At 35.0% G+C, this 22,528-nt stretch overlaps 1 protein-coding gene across 1 annotated transcript in view; it reads right to left on the bottom strand.

The window, feature by feature from the left end:
- Positions 1-22,528, bottom strand: part of USH2A (usherin) — a gene marked incomplete at both ends in the record, with an annotated part of 493,855 nt that overhangs the window by 193,042 nt on the left and 278,285 nt on the right. The window contains 2 exons of the mRNA XM_081312822.1: positions 3,510-3,689; positions 19,854-20,016. Of these exons, the coding sequence (XP_081168948.1) occupies positions 3,510-3,689; positions 19,854-20,016 (343 nt within the window). The remainder of the gene's footprint in view (positions 1-3,509; positions 3,690-19,853; positions 20,017-22,528) is intronic.

Below are 22,528 nucleotides of genomic sequence, written 5' to 3'. Positions count from 1 at the left end.
CTTCAGACAATCTAATCCCATACTGCTAAACATTTGGCAGTGTTCAACGGGACTTGAAAATATCTCATCAGAGCATGTCAGCATCAGCATAATAAACAATGCATGTCAGATCTTAACCACAGTGAAAACCGTCCTGGAAGAATTGGGGAAATACCAGTTTAAAATGCTTATTTAAAGTGGCATTGGCTGTAGTCTGGGGATGACCCAAAGGCAATATCACAAAGACTTTTCATGTAAAACTGCATCTGGACATGTCTGAACTGTGTTTTAGGAAGATGATAGCTCACTGGGGCATCCTAGCAGGTTTTCTTCCCGTGACTGGCCACTGGTCTTCCCTTTGCAAGCCAAAGCTGGTTGAGAATAGGACTTCTATGAGGCCAGCATGACATCATGCTGCAGCACCGAACTTATGGCGAAAAACAGAACACTACCTTCCGCATGCTTGTATGCTCATCTACTTGCATTTGCATGCTTTCAAACTGCTAGGCTGGCAAGAGCTGGGACAAGTGGCAGTAACTCACTCTGTCTCATGGCACTCGGGTCTCAAACTGCCAAGCTGTAGACCTCTAACAATCTAAGACTCAGCGTCTTAACCACTGAGCCAGCTTTCTAGAGAGCACTTACATTTCAAATATTATTATTTACAGGTTAAGGTAAATTGCTGTTTTTGAAATGCTAATTGCTACATATTTGAGTTTATTTTAAATGTCTTTGAATACCAGGAATGCTGTAGCTGAGTATTGATTAATATGTTGCTTTCGTATTTTTTTTTAACAATTCCTACTGAAACATTTTAGGACAAGATTAATGGGATGAATTTATTCATTGAGGGAGGTGGAAGGAGTCAGAAAAAAAATCTTTCTCTGCTGTATAAGAATTGTCACTAATCATTTTAAACTATGCCCTTTTATGCTTCTTTGGTTTCTTTTAGCTTTCTGTACAGTTCTTTGATGTAACAAAGACAGTTCCAGACAAGATTTCAGTTCATCTGAAAAAAAAAGTCTTGAGGCAAAAAGCAGTCTATTTAAAATTTATATACTTTACAAATGCCTTTGTTCTGAACTTGAACGTCATGCAAAACTTCTCAGGTTTCTTTTACCTATCCACTCTTGGATCATTTCTTTTCTTGGTTTCGACTTATTAATGCAGTGATGAGTTTAACTGGTGGTTCTTTCCTTTTTCCAACACTTGGGTCTGACTTTTCTGATCCGTTGCTAGTTCATGCAGCTTTCACTGATGAAATAGCTAAAGCAGCCAATTAGATTAAAGCAAATTAAGGGACAGTTGATGTCAACCATTACTTAAACCGAATCCCACATCCACAAAATCTACATCCACAAAATAATTATCTTCTTAAAAACTTCCAGTATTGAAGATGTGAATGCTCCAACACTGGACATTTTTAAGAAGAGACTGGACAGCCATTTGTCTGAAATGGTAAAGGATTTCCTGCCTGAGCAGTGGGTTGGACTAGGTGACCTCCAAGGATCCTTCCAACTTTATTATTATTATTATTATTATTATTATTATTATTATTATTATTATTATTATTATTATTATTATTATTATTATTATTATTATTAATCATCGCATAGTCAGCCAGATGTTCAGACTGGATTTGGCATTTTTGTCTACTTATCGAGTCCTTACCAAGGACCTAGGATAGGCAGATGTGGATGTTTGATGGTATTATTATTATTATTATTATTATTATTATTATTATTATTATTATTATTATTATTATTATTATTATTAATGCACTAGTTTCTGTTGAGAAGATAGAAATCCTTATCTTCTTAGCAACTTGGCAATTTCATTTTGTCATTTTCATCCCATTTCTTGAGCCTCTCAGAATTATTCTGAGTTGTATTTTTCCTTCTGTAGAATTGCCTATTTTACACAATTGTGGATAATTTGCAAAACTGTACAGCAAACATCAACCAAATATCAACTTTTGCTAGAATTATACCTTAATATTCAGGAGTGAAATAGCTAAAGGATAGACAGGTAAGCAATACTTCTCTTTTAGGAGAATTAAGACAAGCAAACAAAGTAATCAAAACGTGGACTCAATTAATTTTAGCAAGCTAGTCTAATAAATTCCTCTTAAAACATTTATAATAAAGAGCTACAGTTTACTATTTAATTTAAAATGTGCATTTAGGTCTTGAATGCTAATACAGTTAAAATATTATAATAAAACATAATGGCAAGGTAAATACAGAATATAGAATGTCTTATATATCAGGGCTTTTTTCATATTTGCTGGTTCATTTATTATTCATTTCAGTTCAAATCACAGTCCACTGGACAATGGGATGGAAGATCTTTAATAACTTTCAATGCTAATTTAATTCTACTTAAATACACATAGTCTACTGAATGCCACATGCTTTTCAGCATGATTTTATGTGTAAATCAAGATAATATGCTTTCAGGTCATTAAATAAAAAGAAGCATGAACTAAAGCCTATTTAATCAATGAGGTATTGCTTTTAAAGTACCACAAGGTCATAAAAAAGATCATTTCAAAGCAATACATTTCCTAACTGTAATCAACAACAAATGATGAAAGAAACTACATTATACGATAATTCCCAGAATAAACTGGCATAATTATATGATTACATTACCTTGAATACTCCACCTTTTCCTTTGGTATCAACTATTTTGTGGCTCACTAAATTAAAATATATTCTTCTCCACTATTGTACACTGCTACAAATACCAGACAGCTTTCTTGATACAAATAAACCATTGAAAACAGTAAGAACTGAACCTAGTGATTATACTTTTTTTTTCTTTTCTGCTTAAAACATTTCACATACATCTATCCCAAGCCTATATTTATTTATTTTATTTTATTTTATTTTATTTTATTTTATTTTATTTTATTTTATTTTAATTCCATTTATATCCCGCCCTTCTCCGAAGACTCAGGGCGGCTTACAAGCTTAGCAGTAGCCTTCATTCTATGTATATGCCTGCTTATTAGGGCTTTTGCCCCCCCCCCCCAGCGGCATTATTACAAAGTCAGCTTAATTGCCCCCAACAATCTGGGTCCTCATTACAATAGTACTTATAATAGTACTGCTGTCTCACGGATAGCAGCTCTAACATAGTAGATTTAAGGATAAAAGAATGAATGTTAATTCATCTAATAAAGTCATGTATGGAATCACATTTGAAGTTGATTCTCTCTGCTACATGTTCTGAATTACTGCACAATAAAATAGCATCTATGACTATTTTAGAGAATACTGGCATTATATTGGAAATAAGAAGCAGGCTTCCATGACATATTAATGCGTGCTAATATCCTAGAGTTAGCTGTGAAAATTTATTCTAAGCATCAACTCAACTGTTGATGAAGGTACAGTTCTGTTTCTCTCTGTTCTACCTCCAGGCCGTTTAGTGTCTTCTAGAGGCAAGTGATAGCACAGCTTTACTCCACATACGTTTGAATAGAAGAGAGGGCATATACAATAAGACTGTTTTATGTTACTTACCACCAGCAGGCAGGAAAATTTCTACAAGGTCACTGATCACATAACCTTGGCTATTAGAAGCATTCACTTCCACTGTGTAGTTTGAAAATGGAATTAGTCCTCCAATGGACACCCAGACATTTGCTTCTTTGCCGATATGTAAAATTTGTGTGCAATTTAAAATACTGTAATTGCTATTAGCTGAAAGAGAAAGAAGGAAACTGTGAGATCCTCAACTATTATAACTTGAACATTTCTGAAGATAATAGATTTATTCAAGTAAAGCCAGCACATTGTTAAACTACATGATCATTGTGGTATTTTAGTCACCAAAATTCAATAGCAATATTGTTCACAAGCTTAAGGTTGAAGGAGACCAGGGTTCCCCAACTATGCATCTAGAATTTTGAGAATATGGTGTGGATACTTTCACAAAACAGCTGCTATGGAAAAGAAGGATCACCAGTTACAAAGCAAAAATGTGCCACAATGTTATTTCATACCTCTTTTACACTCCTTCACTCCCCCACCTTCCTACTGAAGTACCCCTTTCTCTTTCTGCTATGCTATTCACTTTTGGCATTTTTCCCCAAGCAATTAAACAGTTAATGGAAGCCACCAACATTTCTTTAATTTTGAAGCATACAATACATGCAATGTGGCATTTTGGAAATAAAAGGTGCTGAGGATGGGGATAAATCAGCAGTGTAACCCTTTGCTTTTTCTTCTTTTTTGAACAAGTACTCAGGCACAAGTAACATTAGCCTGACACCTTGATCAGGAATACGACATTGGCTTAGAAACTGCAATAAATAAATATTATTTAAGTTCTTCCATTACTGACTAAATCAAAGGGAATTTCTTCCAGAATTGCTAAGGTACTCAAATACCTACTTTACTATCAAATCAAAATAAGTCAGGAAATGGGCTATCCCAAATTTTCCTTTCATACCACCAAATTAAACTATTGATATCCTTGCCATGCTAAGCCTTATGATCTTGGCTTAACCAATTCTTCTTAGTTCTTAGAAGAACTAAGATGGTTGTACATTGCTTTTCTTGAAACTCCTTCATTGCTTTTCTTGAACATCTTCCATTTCTCATGTACTTTTTAAATTCCATGTTAAAGTGTTGAAGAGTTTAAACTAGGTTCCATACAAGACATGATAAAAACTGTAAACCCACTATTTCTGTTGCTGGTGGCTTTCAGGGCTCATACCCTGAGACATTTAAGGGAAGACAAATGGGCAAGAGGGTTTAAAAACAGGGATATCAAAGAATTGGGAGAGACTGCTACCAAATGATATTCAAAGGATTAACACTTAGATCCTGGAAGAGACTGAAAGAACTGTTTGTCTTTAGTCTTGAGAAAAGAAGAACACAAACTCTGGTTGATTTACAGACAAACCAACAAAAAAGACAAAAAGCTTTTCTATTTAGGGTGGGAGTCTTGTTTTCATAATTTTTAATGTACTTCTTTCTTTTTTTGTATTTTATAATTTTTCTATTTCGATCTTCAAAGCTTGTTCAGTTATCACAATTTGTTATATATATATATATAACAGCCTCCCAAAATTCTTTATTAGCAATTTGAATAATTTGCACAAATAATGAGCTGTCATAAGTTGACTATATCCTGTGGATAAGCCTTGAGTCAGGCCAAAACAGGAATGAAAGAGTTAATTAGCAAGGTACATTCAAAAAGCCTTGACAAATACTTAACACACACACACACACACACACACACACACACACATATATATATATATATATATATATATATATATACATACATACATACATACATACATACATACATACATATATATATATATATATATATATACCTCTCACCTACCAGCCATTTGGAAACCCGCCTTGATTGACAGACGAGTCCCAACCACAAAGAATGATACCAGACCCAAACTCATGATAACATCACGACATCACCACCACACAACCATTCAAAAAGCAAATCCGAACCCACAACGATAACGACACACAACCACAAAACAGAAACCTAACTACAGCTGCAACATCAGCCACTTTAAACCCCTCCAAACCATAAGCAAACTGACACCCACTATGAAAACATGGCACCACCACAAACACGGAGCCGAACAAAAGCAGCACAACTCACTGAGTTCAGGTCTAAGGCTGGCAGCTGAGACCAGCCCATCCACTCAAAACACATCCCCACCCAATCAGAACACAGCCCCCATTCAAAACACACTCCCACCCAATCAGAACATAGCTAACCCCCCACCCAATCAGAGCACACCTCCACCCACAGAACACACCCCCTCTGGCAGTTTAAAAAAGAAGAAAAAACAGCCACTACCACACACTTCTCCCAGAAGAACGAAGCTGAAGTCACCAGCCTGAGGATGACGGATGAGATTTTGTAACAAATTGTGATAGATTTTAAACTGCAACTGGGTATCAGCTTTATTTCATTGGATGAAAAGCATAGACTCAGTTGAAGGGTCCATCCTTCCTCTACGAAGTATTTATTTGTTTGTTTGCTTGCTTGCTTGCTTGTTTGTTTGTTTGTTTGTTTGTTTATTATAAGCCTCCCAAAATTACTCTGTGGTATGATGGATGATCAATAAATCTTATAAATAATAAAATAACTTGTGGTCACCGTATTTTTATAATTATCCATGCATTAGAACTCAAAATCATTGTTTGGTCTATCATTAAGTACCTATGCCCAACCTTTGGTGAAGTGCAGTGAATTTTCTATGTCATGTTTGGATAGCTCTCTGCATGATGTACATACATGCCTCTTTGCACATGGATGTGAAGCAAAATATGAAAATGTGCTAAGACATTTAAAACTTTTACTTTAGACGCAAGTGCTGATATCTAGCAAGTAATCATAGACATAGCAGTTTCATCCATTTCTTTTTTTAAAATAAGTTTTATTTTCCTTTACATGTTCCATCTATAAAACCCATTTCCAGCTACATAACAAATATTAGTTTTTATATTTCAAAATGCTATTGAGAAAAAAAGCTTCAAGCTATGCAATACTTTGTTCTGTTGCCTCGATAACAACATTAATATACAGTAATTATATAATTAGTTGTAACATTAAGTTCTAGTTATAGCAGCATGATTACTTGGCAATTACGAGAAGTATATAATTACTCAATAATTATGAGAAGTATGTAATTACATAACCGTTTTATTCAGCTGCCCCCCCTCCAATGAACTTGAATATTTATAATGAGTTTGGTGATGCAAGTTCAAATTGCTCAGTAAGTCAAATTTAAACAAAGGCGATGGTGGCAGATCTCCTAACAAGAACTATAGGCAGAACAAAGGTTTCTCATCCAAGCAGCTTACAGTCCTGGCAACTAAAGTATTAGGGAAATTTCTTTCCCCCTTTAAAAATTCAAGTCCTCAAATTATTCATGCTGGAAGTGACATAATATGCCATTTTGCCACTTTTCACTGCATAAACCTGACTTTCAGTGGGCTGGAAAATGCAGCCGCATTGGTTCAGCCTGAAAGAAAGTGTGACACTGATAAGCATTTCATATAAGCGAGTGGTGCATTCATTTTTCCATTTTTCATATGGGAAATTTTTTCTTCTCTTCTACCTGACCCACAATCCTAAATTCCACACTTTGGCACCAGGATCATGCTCTTGCCAATAAAGGCAATAATTTAAAATACTGGTAAATGTCAAGTATTCTTGTTACCTTCCCGCATAATGCTTTATACCAAGACAATATAGTTTGTTTTATCCTTCCCCGCCCTGTCATATGTTTTAATCAACAGAATAAATAGTTTACTAACTCCATTCAACAAAGACATCTTGAACTAGCCAGTTAGCCAATGACATCTTCAGGGGCCTGACTAATAGGGAGACAGCATAGTAATATTTACATTGCTATTTTTACTCAAGCAAACACTTCAAATCTATAGAATAAAAGATTTTCATTCTTAGAGCTTGTTTGCAGTGGTAATCTATTGAACGAAGGAGGATGGTGCTTGGTATCTGCCAAGCTCCATCTTTACAAAGGAGTTTTGAACATTAAAAAGGAAGAAATGCCTTACCACTGTAGTTTAAAATTTTATGACCAAATTAGGAAAGAGGCATAGAAGCATGATGTGGATTTATTATTATTATTTTTTAAAAAAGGATAGCTATCCACGGTCTCTGTGCCAAAAGTTGAGCCAGTTATTCTGTCACAAATGTTAAGCATGAAAAAGTTAGTGCACTCTGTTGATTCTCCTTGATCTTTGTCACCTTTTCTTAATTATGACATCATTTTAACCCTTCTAAAAAAGTTTAGCCCATCTGACTGAGGTTATTCTTTCCAAATGAAACCCAAGATATCCTTTGGGGTGGCTACTCCCTTTGACAGCCTAGGCCAACCTCCCATTGTGCTCACTAAGATCAGGATGTGGAAGTAGCACTAATAAACTGACAAGTAAATGCCACTGAGAGCAATCAAGCAGGAAGATGAAGGCAGGTTTTCCCTTCCTTCTACTGCTTATAACCTGTGTATCAAGCAATTCCTTTCTTTCTTTTTTTTAAAAAAATACTTTTATCTCATAGACTCACAGTTCCTGCTGAGAAGAGGGAGGTGAAAAATAAATGACCTCTTGACTCAAGTATATTTAGGGGCTTGTTCTACACAAAGAAATTCAGAAAGGAGATATATTATAGTCCTGAAAAGTCTGCAGGCTATCATATCCCCTGCTGTGTGAGTAAAGGAGAGAAGCACACAAGCCATAGATAGCTATGAAATACTTGTACCAGGCTTTCTTTTTAAAAGAAATAACACTAATCTGTAGTTTTTTTAAAATATAATTCAAAGCACAATTTTAGCTGCTTTTTTTAGAAAAACATGAACTTGCATCGATAGTAATTGGCAGACAGAACTTGGGTGAAAAAGGATCAATAGAGGTTAAATGCAATAAATTAGGAGATTAAAATATTTTACACTGAAATAGATATCTCTATTTAAAGATTAAAAATAGCACAAATGACTGAATAGCTTTTATAACTTTAAATATAAACATCGGTTAACAAGTAAATTTGTTCTTTCTCATGAATCAAAATCTTGTTTTGGACTGTGGACAGAAGAACAGTTTTGCTTTCATAAGAAATTATCTTACATTGCATAATAAATACTAGGTGGATGGTTTCATCAAATGAAAAGAGCAATTTCATTTTGAGGTGTAAATATAGAAGTAGATTCTTAAAAACAATGAATAGAATTGGAGTTTTAAGAAATTAATCCTAAATGATTTTAGGAAGCACAGACAACATGTTACTGAAGGTCTGCTTTGATCTCTATAACCTACTGTACTTTTGAATCCTGGGTTCAGAAGTAGATTCCCTTCAAGTTAAAGCTGTCCTTTTTTATCCATAAACATTGAAAAAGAGCTGCCCTCCATCCAACTTTAGGGTTACTGAAAGTTCCCAAGGAACACTTGGAGGACCACAGTTCATAAATGTCTATCTGATTATTGCTTTTGATAATTTGGCCAATATATTGGAGAATTACCTTGAAATACCTCTTGGAGATTTCCAATTTGCTTTGTACCCAATATCCCATACTGGTTCTAAAAATATTGAGCAATATATCCAATTTCCCTTGTAAAGTAAGCTGTTATGGGGCTTGCTATATGCTATCAATGACTTAAGGATGGAAGTATAAAAAAATCATTTTGGGGAAAAAAAGCTCTACACCACTGGTTATTTTTATTTTTTCCTTCAGTACCCATGTACCATATGTATAAAATTCTTTCAGACCGGTAGGCTAAGTTATTTCTGTTCTGGGGCCATCATCCTGTGATATTCGCTAGACTGAAATAACATAAATGGGTATCCTTTTCCATTCTTCTTATAATCATTGTCACAAGAATTTAAATGCCTCATATATTCCTGTAATTTTTTCTCTCTGCAGGCTCTACTATTTTGACCTTTTCAATATTCTGTAATTTGACTGGCTCACCATTTCAGGTTCTTTCCTTTTTACAGCCTTATTAGCTTATGGGAAAGAGGTGAAATGGGTGACCAGTCAGAATACATAATACTGTATTACAGAGGTCAAGTAGTACAGTAGAGTGCTAAGCAGACAAGCAATGCCACCTATTAGGCATTAGCAGTCCAATTTCCTCTTCTCTTTTTTTTAAACAAATTTTATTGAATATACAATTAAAAACAAAAGTGGACATGTTACAACTTCCCTGGCTTCAACGCTGCTATTAGTATTACCTTTCTGCAAAGAGTGTTAACAAGAATAAAAGATGACATTGCGTCAAGTCACTCATGGCAAAGACAGTAATTGAAAATGAAATAAAAATAAACCAAATTCATTCCTTTCTCTTTTTTTGTCTCCAGCTGGTCTCATCTGTTCATAAGAGATAATTCCTAAATGGCATTAGCCCTCTGATTGGCTGAATTTACAGCAATATCATTCTTCCCAACTTATTTTAACAACATGCAACATAGCTAAAGAGTATATGGAAAGACCATTAAAAAAAATTAACAAATGTTGCTTTGTTAGCTGGCATGGAATGGGGAATATAAATCCATGTCCATTTGACTGTAATACTTTTATTAGCTAAGTTGAGACCACTGTATGAAGTTCAAGATTCTAGTTTTAAAGAATTATTAATGAGAGAATACAGTTAAACCAAAAACCAAAAGCATCTTCCTGACTGGTTGGCAATCTGCTTTTTGTTAAAGTCATGATGCAACATGGAAGGAGACCAGAGACATTTTGAATTACACTTCTCAAGTTCTCTAATGGTTTTGAGTTTATTTACCTAGCCCTATGAAAGCGCCTAATTTGAATGTCTGCTGTGTATTCTAACTTTCCATCTAGATAGCAAAGAAATGCAAACTATTAGCTTATCTTGAACATTGGCTGTGTTCCTCATCTTTCTCTCTTTCTCTGTGTGTGTGGGTGTGTGAGAGAGACAGAGACAGAGATTTTGTTGAAGGATTTAAGCTGGAAGACTACATCTATATCTATCTATACTCAATATATACATTTGTATAGAAACAAGTCTTTACTGGTGTTTTGAATATTTTCCTCATGAAGGGTATTTCTTACAAAAATATTCATACTATATGAACTGCAATTCATTCTACTGTAGTTGCTGAAATACTCACTGCAAGATAATTGGGTTGATCGTTAATATTTTATTTTTCAGGTTCAACACCTACAGAATATTGTAGGATGCAGAAAATGACTTGCAGGGCCACATGTCCCATGGCTGCAAGTTTAAGGTCTCTGACAGAAATTGTGTATGTTCAGTTCTGATGAACTGAATTTGACCAGCTGCTGGGCAATCCTTCTCTTAAGCCTAGCAAAAAGTGGGGGAGTAATTGGAACTGACAAATATAGAAAAAGCGGTGTCATCTTTTGCAAATGATACTGTTTTCTTCTTGTTGGAAGCCTAGAGGAAACTTGGTGTCAATCACTATATTTTAATGGTGTTGAAATAAGGGTGGATGAGTGGGAGAAATACTTCTTTTATACCAGCCTAGCTAATGATATTGTAAGTATGATCCTTGTAGTCTGAGAATGAAGTAAAGGTAACATTTTAGGATGAAGGAGGTAAAGTGTGGTTGTCAAGGAATGATTGTGCTGTAGTTGTAGTTGCTAGGCAGAGCTTAGGGCTTCTTTAACATTGTGAGGGCATGAGGGAACTTCCATTAATTTCAGATCAAAATTAATCAGTGTTGTCCACTTAAGACAGAAGTGATGTAATCTTTTGACTTAAAGTAGTTTTGCCAATCCAAAAAATGCTGATAATGCAGAATACCCATATAATGTCTCAAATTATGTGGAGTGATGCTTCTTACCATACCTGAGAATTTTTGTGAACTTTCTGAAGTATCTAGGAAGATTGTGGTTGTTGAAAGTGGACACTCACTTTTTAAACAGCATTAATTTCCTTAATCCATTATTATAGAATTACTTATTTAAATTTATTGGCTGCCCAACTCCCTCATTTAATTATGAATCCAGACTGACAGCTCTTTCTTCCTATTCATGTTGATATGACCCATTATTTTTACTATTATAGCCCTTTTATTTGTTTGATTTGCATGTCATCTTTCAAAACCAACTTTTCTCAGGGTAGCTTATAATAGACTAAAATTATAAAAGCAGTCTGACTTAAATATTTCCAATTAGCAACATGTGGGGGAAAAAAACAATAGTAGTGCATTAATTGCAGTGCCTGTCAAAATAACTAATGTGAGAAGCCAATGAAATCAGGGCTAGGTAGGACTTTCCAGAGACTGTTGGCTATTCGTTTCCAGACTCAGCATTAGAAAATGGACATTCCAGTCTGTTCCCCTGCTATATTATTTTGTATTTAACGAAGCCACATCTGAACAGAATCTTTAAAATTTTAGATCAGTTTCTCATTCCTCTTCTCACTCAAAGAACATAGGAAATGTGTCCTCTAATCCTCCACTCCTTTTTGCTATTGGTGATTTCCAATAAATAAACAAACAAATAAGTAAGTAAATAAATACTGATTGTACTGACATAATCCCTTTTCCCTTTTCAACGTCCCTGCTTTTAATTACTATTTTTACCTCATTCAATTACTATTTTTACCTCCCAATTTTGTTTATCATACGTTAAGAACAAAGGGGCTATTTGAGATATATGTCCCATCATATCCAGTAGGAGAAGCATGTCTGGGTGCCATTTATTAAAAAGTACCATCTGGCAAAAACTAGGTAGACAGCTTTTTCTTCCTAGTGCCTACTTTTGGAGCATTACCCCCACAGAGATTAGATTAGTCCCGGTCCTAGCAGCCTTTCATATGCCTCTGAAGATCTCATTATGATGCTGGCCATGGAGGTCAGAATATATGACAGAGCCCGTGGGATGGTTGTACTGAGGGTTTAGTTTATATATTGGCTAACATGTATGTATGAGGGGGATTATGATTAGTTTATTGCTACTTTTTGTTTATAATTGTTGCTGAGATGCATGATGTTGAGATGCATGGCCTTATAAATTGAAATCAATAAATAAAATCATTCATTCTTCTATATTTTACAGGGTTGTTATAAAGGATAAAATGAAAGCTGTTTTGAGATACTGGAGAAAAAGCAGTATATAAATTTCATAAATAAAATTGAAATTGCCTATATAATGAAATAAATTATTTTCTATGGATAGTTCAAATTAGTTTACCAATACATTGCAGGGACTTAGATTGAATGATCCTTGTCATCTCTTTCAATTACAATTCTGTTTCTGCCTATTTTGAATAAGAATATGAGTTAGATATTATTATTAGATCACAATCTCAAAATTCTATGTTCTAAAATTGCAGTACGGCATTCTTAAAATGGGTTAACTGCTGGGGTCTTAACAGAAGATGCTAGTCATGTTCATTATAAATGTTCTAGCTTGCCCCTATTTCATGAATTCAATTGTCAATGCTTCTTCTTCATCACTTTTTGAAACAAAAATAAGTATCTCCCAAATTATGATTCTTTACCCAGCTGCTTAGCCAAACACTTGTCTAGTTGCAGGAATTTAATTGTTTCTCAGACTCATGAGGTAAAGAAAGTAAAACTGTATCTTTTAATTGAGCAACAAGAACACATTAATAGCATTAAACTTTGCCTCTGTTCTTCTTTGACACAAATGAGAACTAAAATGATTTCCGAAAACTACATGGATCTGATAATTGTCTAGCGATTAAATAAGAACAATTTACTTAATATTCTACATCACCATTTACTACCAAACATTTTATAGAATTACTTACAGCCTAGTATATTAATTTAAGCATGCCATTCTCTTTTCAATATATTCACATCAGATTGCATTTAATCTGTATGTTGAAAGAGTATAATACACATAACTTTAAGACTTTAGTAATCTTTAGAAGACATACAAACTTGCACAGAGGGCATGCACACATTTCCCAGCATGCAAAATATTTCATTAAGAAAATTAAAATGATTTATTCTGCTTCTGCAAGAACAAAGGTGGAACTAAGCCTATAGAAGGCAGTGAAGCTGATCCATTTGGCCTCTGTAAATCTTTCTTAATCATATTTTAAATATTTCACATAAAAGTTCTTTACTAACTATGATTCAGCTACATAAAGTACACAAACTCTGTTACAACCATTATTACTTATATTAAACAAGCCCATTAATATAATGTCTTTATTCACCTGAAAAAACAATTGCACTAGTATACCTTTCCATATAATAAAAAGATCCCAGAATAATCAATTATGGGCTTTCTATCCTCTCCCCCTTTTGTGTATTTGACTGGTGTTCAGAATTATTGTAAATAAAAATGTTCAATTCTCCAGGGACAATGCAGAAAAAAGATTAGTTGAGCAAAACAAAGGAAAAGGTCCTTAAGTCCATAATCAAATATCCAGGCTGATTGTTTTCACTTGCACTTTCATTGATTCCAACTGTAGGCAATCACTCCAGAGTATAAAAAGTGGGATGCAATTGATTTTATAATAACAAAATAAACTCTTTTTTGAGCAACAATGAATTGATATAATTTAGTCCATTCAATCACAGATCAATTTTATTCCATTTTTTTGGTATATTGAACAAATTAAACCCTATAGATATAATAGGATTTAATAAATACTGATAATGCCAAAATTCACTACAGAAAGTTAGAATAATGTACAAAAAATGGCTGTCTCCATTTGTTATTCAATATGGTCCTGGCTTTACCAACTGAACATGAAAGTGATATCATATATTACATGCTTTTGAATAAAAATAATACAACAACAATGTTGTCCAGTAGAATTCAGTGACTTAAGAGTCAGCATCACTGATCAGTCATTTAACTGTTAACTCTCTGTTTGTAAATGGATCTACTGTCTACCTTATTTGATGACTAAGTGAACTATATGTTTATATTAAATAATAAAAAAAATCTACCATAGCATAAAAGTCTATATCCATTCCCCATAATAAACTTTTCTCCTGAAAAGCTTTCAGAGCAAGAAATAATGCTTAAAACTGTAGCCTTGTTTTAATACCTTCTTTATGAACTATTAACAGGGAGCACCTTCATTTAGGTATACAGTCTTAGAAATAAAAAAAATAATTTCTTCAACTCACTTTTGCATGCAAATTTCTTGGATAGCCTTAAAATCCAGATGCTAGTATGAACATCACTTTCAAAGACAACTACTTAAAAAAAAGATTTATGTACATTATCCATCTTAGTGCTAATTATATTTATACAAATTTCTTACTACTCCTGGGAGCATCATTTTATAACATCATTTTGAATAAACGTTCAGGTAAAAAACTATATACGATCAAATTAAGTGCCCCTGTTCATAGAGTAAATCAATAGTATGGTTGATATTCATATTTAGTAATATGTCTTGAAACAAAAAATGTTATTATGCACATAATATATATTTTACACAAAGCATAATGATACATAAATCTTGTTTCAACCATTCTCAATATACCATATCTTCAAGATGCAGGGAGTAAGGATTTTTTAATTGGCCATTATTCATATATGCAACTCCCATCTAAATTATAAGTGATTTACTCTAGCAAAAAGCTAAGCCAACTGACACAATACTGTCTCCTCCCTTAGCAACTCTTGTGCTTCACTTGTTTGATCAGAAAAGCACATTTGTCTCCCCCTTTATAGATAAGTGGCAACAGTTGTATTTTTTTTAAAAAAGTCTTAATTTAGCCACATTTTACAAAGATTGTATTCTGCAATCCTACCTAAAATGGACTAATTTGTTGAAAGTATATGAATATATATTGATACATTTTAAACATTTTCTTCAGCAGCATTACCATTAACTATTGCTTGGTCAAACTATTTTCCAAAAGGCAAGACAAACAATGGTTGGAACTAACCAAGGAGAGAAGCAACCTAGAACTATGGAGAAATTTCCTAACGGTGAGAGCAATCAACCAATGGAACAGCTTGCCTTCATAGGTTGTGGGTGCTTCATCACTGGAGGCTTTCAAAAAGAGACTGAACAACCATTTGTCTGAAATGGTTATAGGGTCTCCTGCTCGAGCAGGGGGTTGGACTAGATGACCTCCAACATCCCTTCCAACTCTGTTATTCTGTTCTGTTATTCTGTTCTGCTTGCTTTTCACTGTTACCAAAATCTTTGCCATGTTCAAAGTATGAACATACTATAGAATTACATAAAACAAGATTTCATCATTATGTCAAAATTAACAGGTTTTTCTACCAGGTAACATTGATAATGATTGCTTAGTTTTCTTCATTGGTCTAATGTTGCTTTGAATAGTTAGCTATAACTAAGGTTCTATATTGTTTTTTAAAAAAATTCTGAGCCCTTTGCTTTTATTATTTGTATTATTCATATACAAATGAATCAAGATAGAAAAATGCCCCCACAGCATGAACAAACGAGATGATACCTCTCGCCTACCAGCCATTTGGAAACCCGCCTTGATTGACAGATGAGTCCCAACCACCAAGAATGATACCAGACCCAAACTCATGATAACATCACATGACATTACCACCACACAACCATTCAAAAAGCAAATCCGAACCCACGATAACGACACACAACCACAAAACAGAAACCTAACTACAGCTGCAACAACAGCCACTTTAAACCCCTCCAAACCACACAATAAGCAAACTGACACCCACTATAAAAACATGGCACCACCACAAACACGGAGCCAAACAAAAGCAGCACAACTCACCAGTTCAGGTCTAAGGCTGGCAGCTGAGACCAGCCCATCCACTCAAAACACATCCCCACCCAATCAGAACACAGCCCCCATTCAAAACACACTCCCACCCAATCAGAACACAGCTAACCCCCACCCAATCAGAGCACACCTCCATCCACAGACCACACCCCCTCTGGCAGTTTAAAAAAGAAGAAAAAACAGCCACTACCACATACTTCTCCCAGAAGAACGAAGCTGAAGCCACCAGCCTGAGGATTACAAGTGAGATTTCGTCGAAACGTTGCCCTGATACCTCCAATTCTATGTGGGGAAAAACCCGAATGACCAAAGATCTACATATACTGACCCAGCTTGGAAATGAATACAACCTTTCTGGAGGGGTTTCAGTTGTCATCTGACATATGTTTAGATGAAGCAGATAATTTGGGCTCAATACATGAAGCATTATAACATGTGGCTTGCCAATAGAAACCTGAACACATTTTTCTGAATGCCAGATTACTAAAACTTTCCAAGTTAAGAGTCTTGAACATGAACAACAACAACAACAACAACAACAAAGGCTGTCACTATGTTATGTTATATAATTTTCTGTAATCTGTTCAGGCTTGATTTTTAAATCTAGTGTCTGAAGCTTGCTTTATCATTTAGTCCTCTACATTAGCAGCTTTGAATTCCCACTAGGGGACTGCTAACCTGAATTGGAAAAGCTGTATTTTTTTTGTACAAATTAAGTTTCAGTGCAGCTTAACATAAACATTTTAGTACTGTCTTTTTACCAGACAGTGCAGCTATGGATGAAATACAGTCAATTATGTCAAGGAAATGTCCAATTAACTACCAGACAATTCAGTAAGTTCTATGTAAATCTATCGAGGAGATGGTGTCGTAAGTTTGCTGAATTGATGTTTAATTTCTTTTTTACATAGAAATTAACTACCCCACCCCCTAAAAAAAATCCTGCATAAGTGTTAGCCACAATAGCTATTTTGAATTTGTAAGGGACACTGCATTGAAATGACTTTTATTTATTTGGCATTGCCAAGCAAAGATTCTATCATGAGAGGAAGAGAAAATGAAAAGATTTTTTCCTGCAGTCCATTTCTTAAATAGGTTTTCCCCTTCCTCTTTTCCTCCCAACCTGAAGCAACAGAGGAACTTCCCAGGTCAAAATTGTCTCTGCTTCCAATGGACTTGTTTTGCTTTTGGCAATTAACCAACCGAAATGTTATCAAGAAAGAGTCCATCTCATTTATAAGCCCATGTGCCCTCCCCACGCCCACCCCTGACTCTATACTAAAATATGCAGGGACTGTGTGCTTTATTACCAGCAGGAGATAAATGGCTGGTTTTCGTTGCTGAAGAATATATAATGGTTAAAAAGTCACTTTTTTCCTCCAGCTCTACATAAATCACAGAACTAGTCAATATTTAATAATGCTTGCCTTGGTCTGGAGTCCCTTGATCACCCCTGTCATGTGTAATAGCTCCCTCTCCGATATCTTTGACATAAAAGCCCAGCTTTACTGCAATACTAACATGTAGAAGGTCATTACGGATCGACATTTACCTTAATCTGTGACTGCCAACCATGAACCGATAAATTCCAGCAGATTCCACTGGGAGAAATCAGTAAACTTCTCAGTGGAAAGAACTGAAGGAAAATTCTGCCGAGAACAGAATACATTTTCTACAAGGGCTGCTCTGTAAATGGGTTCTGACTTTTGTGAAGTTCTCTTGCCACACAGCTTTGCAACATTTAATATAGTTTTGATGGTCTGAGAGATGGGGTGACAACCAGGAATGACATAGCTTAGAAGGAAAAAGGATTTTTTTTTCCAGAGGAAAAAAAAACAATGCAAAATTAAACACAAAGGGGAATATATCTTCTCAATTATTCACCCTTCTCCCTTGATGGAAATGACTTAGCTGTCATAAGCCCTACCAAAATATTGCTTCTTTATCCACCCACCCACCCCCATCACTCCCTCACCTTACAATCCTACAAGTGTTTTATAGCAGAACCATCAAAACCTTCACTTTATAAAAGAGAAGAAGAATTTTTTTCCCCCAAACAGGATATTTTTTTCTGAAAAACAGATTTATTTTCACAAAATGAACTATATTTTTTCCAAATGTTCTTTACTATTTTTCATTGTGGCTGTGATCTGCCCTCCCCTCCCCCAAATGATTTTTTTGAAGTACTGACAAGAATATAGTGGCTAGGCTGCCAGCATAGTTTCTGGTAACCAAGAAGGAAAAAAATCTTAGGGTTCGGGCTAATCTTAGGGGAAAGAATAAAACAAATAATGGCAAGTCCAAATCCATAAATCTGTCAGAAAATGTTTATTCCTCTGAAATTGCTCAGTAAAATAATAGCGACTAAATAAGAAATAGATTTTGTGGAAGCTGGAACAGATCTGCTAAATTCAGACCTCCAGTCAGTCTTCCTACATGATGTCCAAATAACTTTTCTTCCTATGTTTGTTAAAGAGGTAAAATAAAAACAATATTTAAAAAAAATGATTCACAATTTTTAACCAAATAATTTAACCAAAGTAATCCCCCCCAAAAATTGTGAAAATGCCAGATGTAATATCTTACTATTAATACTTTGCTAAATAAAAATTAATAATAATAATAATAATAATAATAATAATAATAATAATAATAATAATAATAATGACAGAAGATGGTGAGCACCATAAAAAAACACCAGTGCAAAATAATTAATCTAAGCAGCAAACTCTAGAGTTAGATGGAAATCTCCTTTATGGAGAAATTAATTTATTATGGCACTATACTGAATTAAATAAGAACACATTACTTTGATATACCATAATTGTAAGTTGCCCAGAAATTGTTAATGGGTCAGGTGGCCTTAAAAATTAAATTAAATAAATATAATAGAGAAACAGATATAATTTGAATAGTGTTGGATTCAGAAACCAGTCATCGCAGGGTCTCCCAAAATGTCTGTCTGCCTATGCAGAGTTTATTGTATTTATACAGTTTTAACAAGCAGGAAATAACGCACAGCGAAAGCATTGTCTATTGGTGTACTCCCTAGTCAATCTTAAAGAACATCCAAACATCCCAGCCAGGGCAGAGTCTCTCATATCTAGCTGGTTCCTGGCAGTCCTTGGCAGTGCTAATTGGAATGAGCTCCTAGACATGCGGATAACAGGATACTAAGGCAGGCAGTTTTCTGTGCACGGTCCCTTCATATCCTTGACCTCCATCTCTGCAGAATAGGTCCATTATAGTCAATTTAACTTAGTCATGAGTAAGTTAAGCTCTTTTTTCTATGGATGGATATAATTCAACACAGTAATGCGCAGAGATATGTTCAGCTTACTAAACAATTCTATTAGAAAGGAGATTCCTCCACAGGTAGATTGGTGATGGTATACTTGTAAGTCTGAAACAGCATTTAAGAATCATTGCTGAAGGCCCAACATCATATTTTCAAGTTCCATCAAAGTCAATGTTTTCCATTTTTACTTTAAAATAATTCTGTTGCTTTTGTGTTTCTGTGCTATAGATTTAAGCAATATCAGATTCATGTTTTAATAAAACACTTATTTTGTAAATATCTTAAGGAGCAAGTAAAACTTCAGCTCTCCAGTAATGTATCAAAATGGAAATACCTTTGTCAGCATAGAAGATTCCAGTGAAAAGAACAGCATACATTATTTGCCCATTGGGTTCACTCAGAGGAAACCATTTCACTTTAACTTCTTTGGCTCCACCATTAATAACAAACAGTTCAATGTTTCCTTTAGGTACATCTTCAGTTGTATGAGCTTTTACCTGAGTATCATAAAAGGAAGAAGAAAGAGAAAATAGTGTTGTAATCTACCAGTGCTGCACCTATGTTTTCTTCTACTCTCTCTAATGTAAATTTCTATATCCAAATACATTGCTAAGAAAGATATTACACTTACCTTTGACTACAAGTAAACTAAAACTATCCAAATAATGAAATTACTCTTGGACAGGGTGAGATGGACAGGAAACCTATTACAATATTTTCTTTGTACTTCTGGAATATGTAAGTGGAATAAATATTAATAATATCAATTGTTATTAACATCATTTGTTGCCACTATTTCCTACTGAAGATTTAAAAATACTACCCAATCTCTGAGACAATAACTGGGAATACTTGCTGTGCATCTATTTGCATTACTTTTCAGGTCCATAGCCAGCTACCATTTTCGCAGTTCTGTAGAGTCTTTCCATACAACCACAGAAGAATACTACCTAAGGAGAAGTCCATAACAGCGATTCTGATAAGAAACAATTGCTAGGCTTTGCTTATAATCATAGTTGTCCAAGATGTCTTTGTTTTGTTTGTAAGTTCTGCTGACTCTTTGCCCAGGTTTAAAGTTCTGGGTCTGCCTACTTACTTTTGGGCTCCCAGCCCATTTCTTTTTGCTAGTCCTCCTGGAAACATCTTGTTTTCTCTATCAATTAAAGTGTCCATCAAACATGCCAACACTGTTCATAATTACAGTTCCAATTGTTCTGAAAGGTGATAAGTTAAGAAAGGATGTCCTGTACAGTTATTAATGACTTCTACATCCATCTTCAAATGATTTGTCTGTCTAGGCAAATCACAGTGACCTCACTGTTTCATTCATAACAATGCAATACTTTATGTTCAAGCACAAATACTGGACTGGGGAAGAATAGCTTGCTTCTCAACATTAAATCAGCTTTCCCTGGTTACTGGAAAATGAGTTCCAGTATTCTCCCCACCATTAGCACATTAGCACAGATTTCTGAAACTTGCAAATGGAGGAATGAATCTGAAAACTTAAGCTATGGCTCTTCAATTTTACTAAGAACAAAATAGAATAGAATCATAGGGCTGTCCAAGTCAAGAGACCTTATATCATCCTGGACAAATGGTTGTTCAATCTTTTCTTGAAAACCTCCAACAATGGAGCAGCCACAACTCTGGGAGACAAGCCATCCCACTGATTAATTGTTCTCACTGTCACTAAATTTCTTCTTACTTCCAGGTTGCTTCTATTTTTAATGAGCTTCTGCCCGCTGCTTCTTGTCCTGTCATCAGGTGCTTTGGGGTATAATTCAACCCCTTCTTTTCTATGATATCCTCTCAAGACAGCTATCATGTCACCCTAATCCTTCTATTTATTAGACTAAACACTTCTAATCCCCATAGCCATTCATTGTACAGTTTAGCCTCCAAACCCTTTGTCATTTTTGTTGCTCTTCTCTGCACTCTTTCTAGGACCTCAACATCTTTCTTGTATCATGGTGACCAGAACTGGACACACTATTCCAAGCGTGGCCTCACTAGTGCAGTATAGAGTGGTACTATCACTTCTTGTGATCTTGATGCTATCCCTCTGTTGATGCAGCCTACAACTGCATTGGCTTTTTTTGGCAGCTATTGCCCACTGCTGGCTCATGTTTAAGAAGTTGTCTAATAGGACTTCTAAATCCTTCTCACAGTTGCTGCTATTAAGGCAGGTACCAGCAATTCTATACCCATACATTTGTTTTTTTCTTGTCTAACTGTAAAACCTTATTTCATTTTGTTCATTTCATTTCATTTTGTTCAGTGTTCAAGTCTGTCGAGATCCTTATGGATCTCGAGGTATCTTCTGAGGTGTTGGCTATTCCTGCCAGCTTAGTGTCATCTGCAAATTTGATGAGTTCCCCTTCTATTCCCTCATCTAAATCATTTATGAAAATATTGAAGAGTACTGGTCCTAAAACAGAGCTTTGTGGTACCCCACTGTTCATTTCCCTCCATGTAGATGCAGTTCCAGTTGTGTGTGGTTTATCAGCCAGTTATGAATAGATCTGATGGTGATACTGTCTATCCCTACATATTTCTAACTTTATCTTTCTGAGTGGGACTGGAATGAACTGACAGCAGTTTACTAGTTTATCCTACTAATTGCTAGGTATCATTTATAACCATTGCTACAGTTTCCCCAACTCCCACCAATTCACTAAAAGATGGGTGAAAATTTTCATCACCACTATCATTAACATTTCCTATACCAAGCAGGTGCTTGGATCAAATTATCTTTACATTCCTTTTTAGCTGCACACTTTCCATGATTGCTGGAGGGTGGTTAGTCACAAAAATGGAAAACATACGTCCTAAAAAAATCTAGTCATAGGGAAAAAAAGTAATTGCTGCTTGCTTTCCAGGCATGAGTAGCGGGAGGAATGAAGTTGAGAAACCCATCAATTGGGGGCCATGAAATCTCCAACCCGACAGAACATCTGATCAGCATCAGTGATAAGACATGACACCCAGATTGTGTGTTCTTAAATT

Source organism: Vipera berus, assembly GCF_964194415.1.
Source record: "Vipera berus genome assembly, chromosome: 1".
In the NCBI taxonomy this organism is placed as follows: Eukaryota; Metazoa; Chordata; class Lepidosauria; order Squamata; family Viperidae; genus Vipera; species Vipera berus.
The sequence above is the reverse complement of the archived record's forward strand: the minus strand, read 5'-3'. Positions and strand labels throughout refer to the sequence as shown.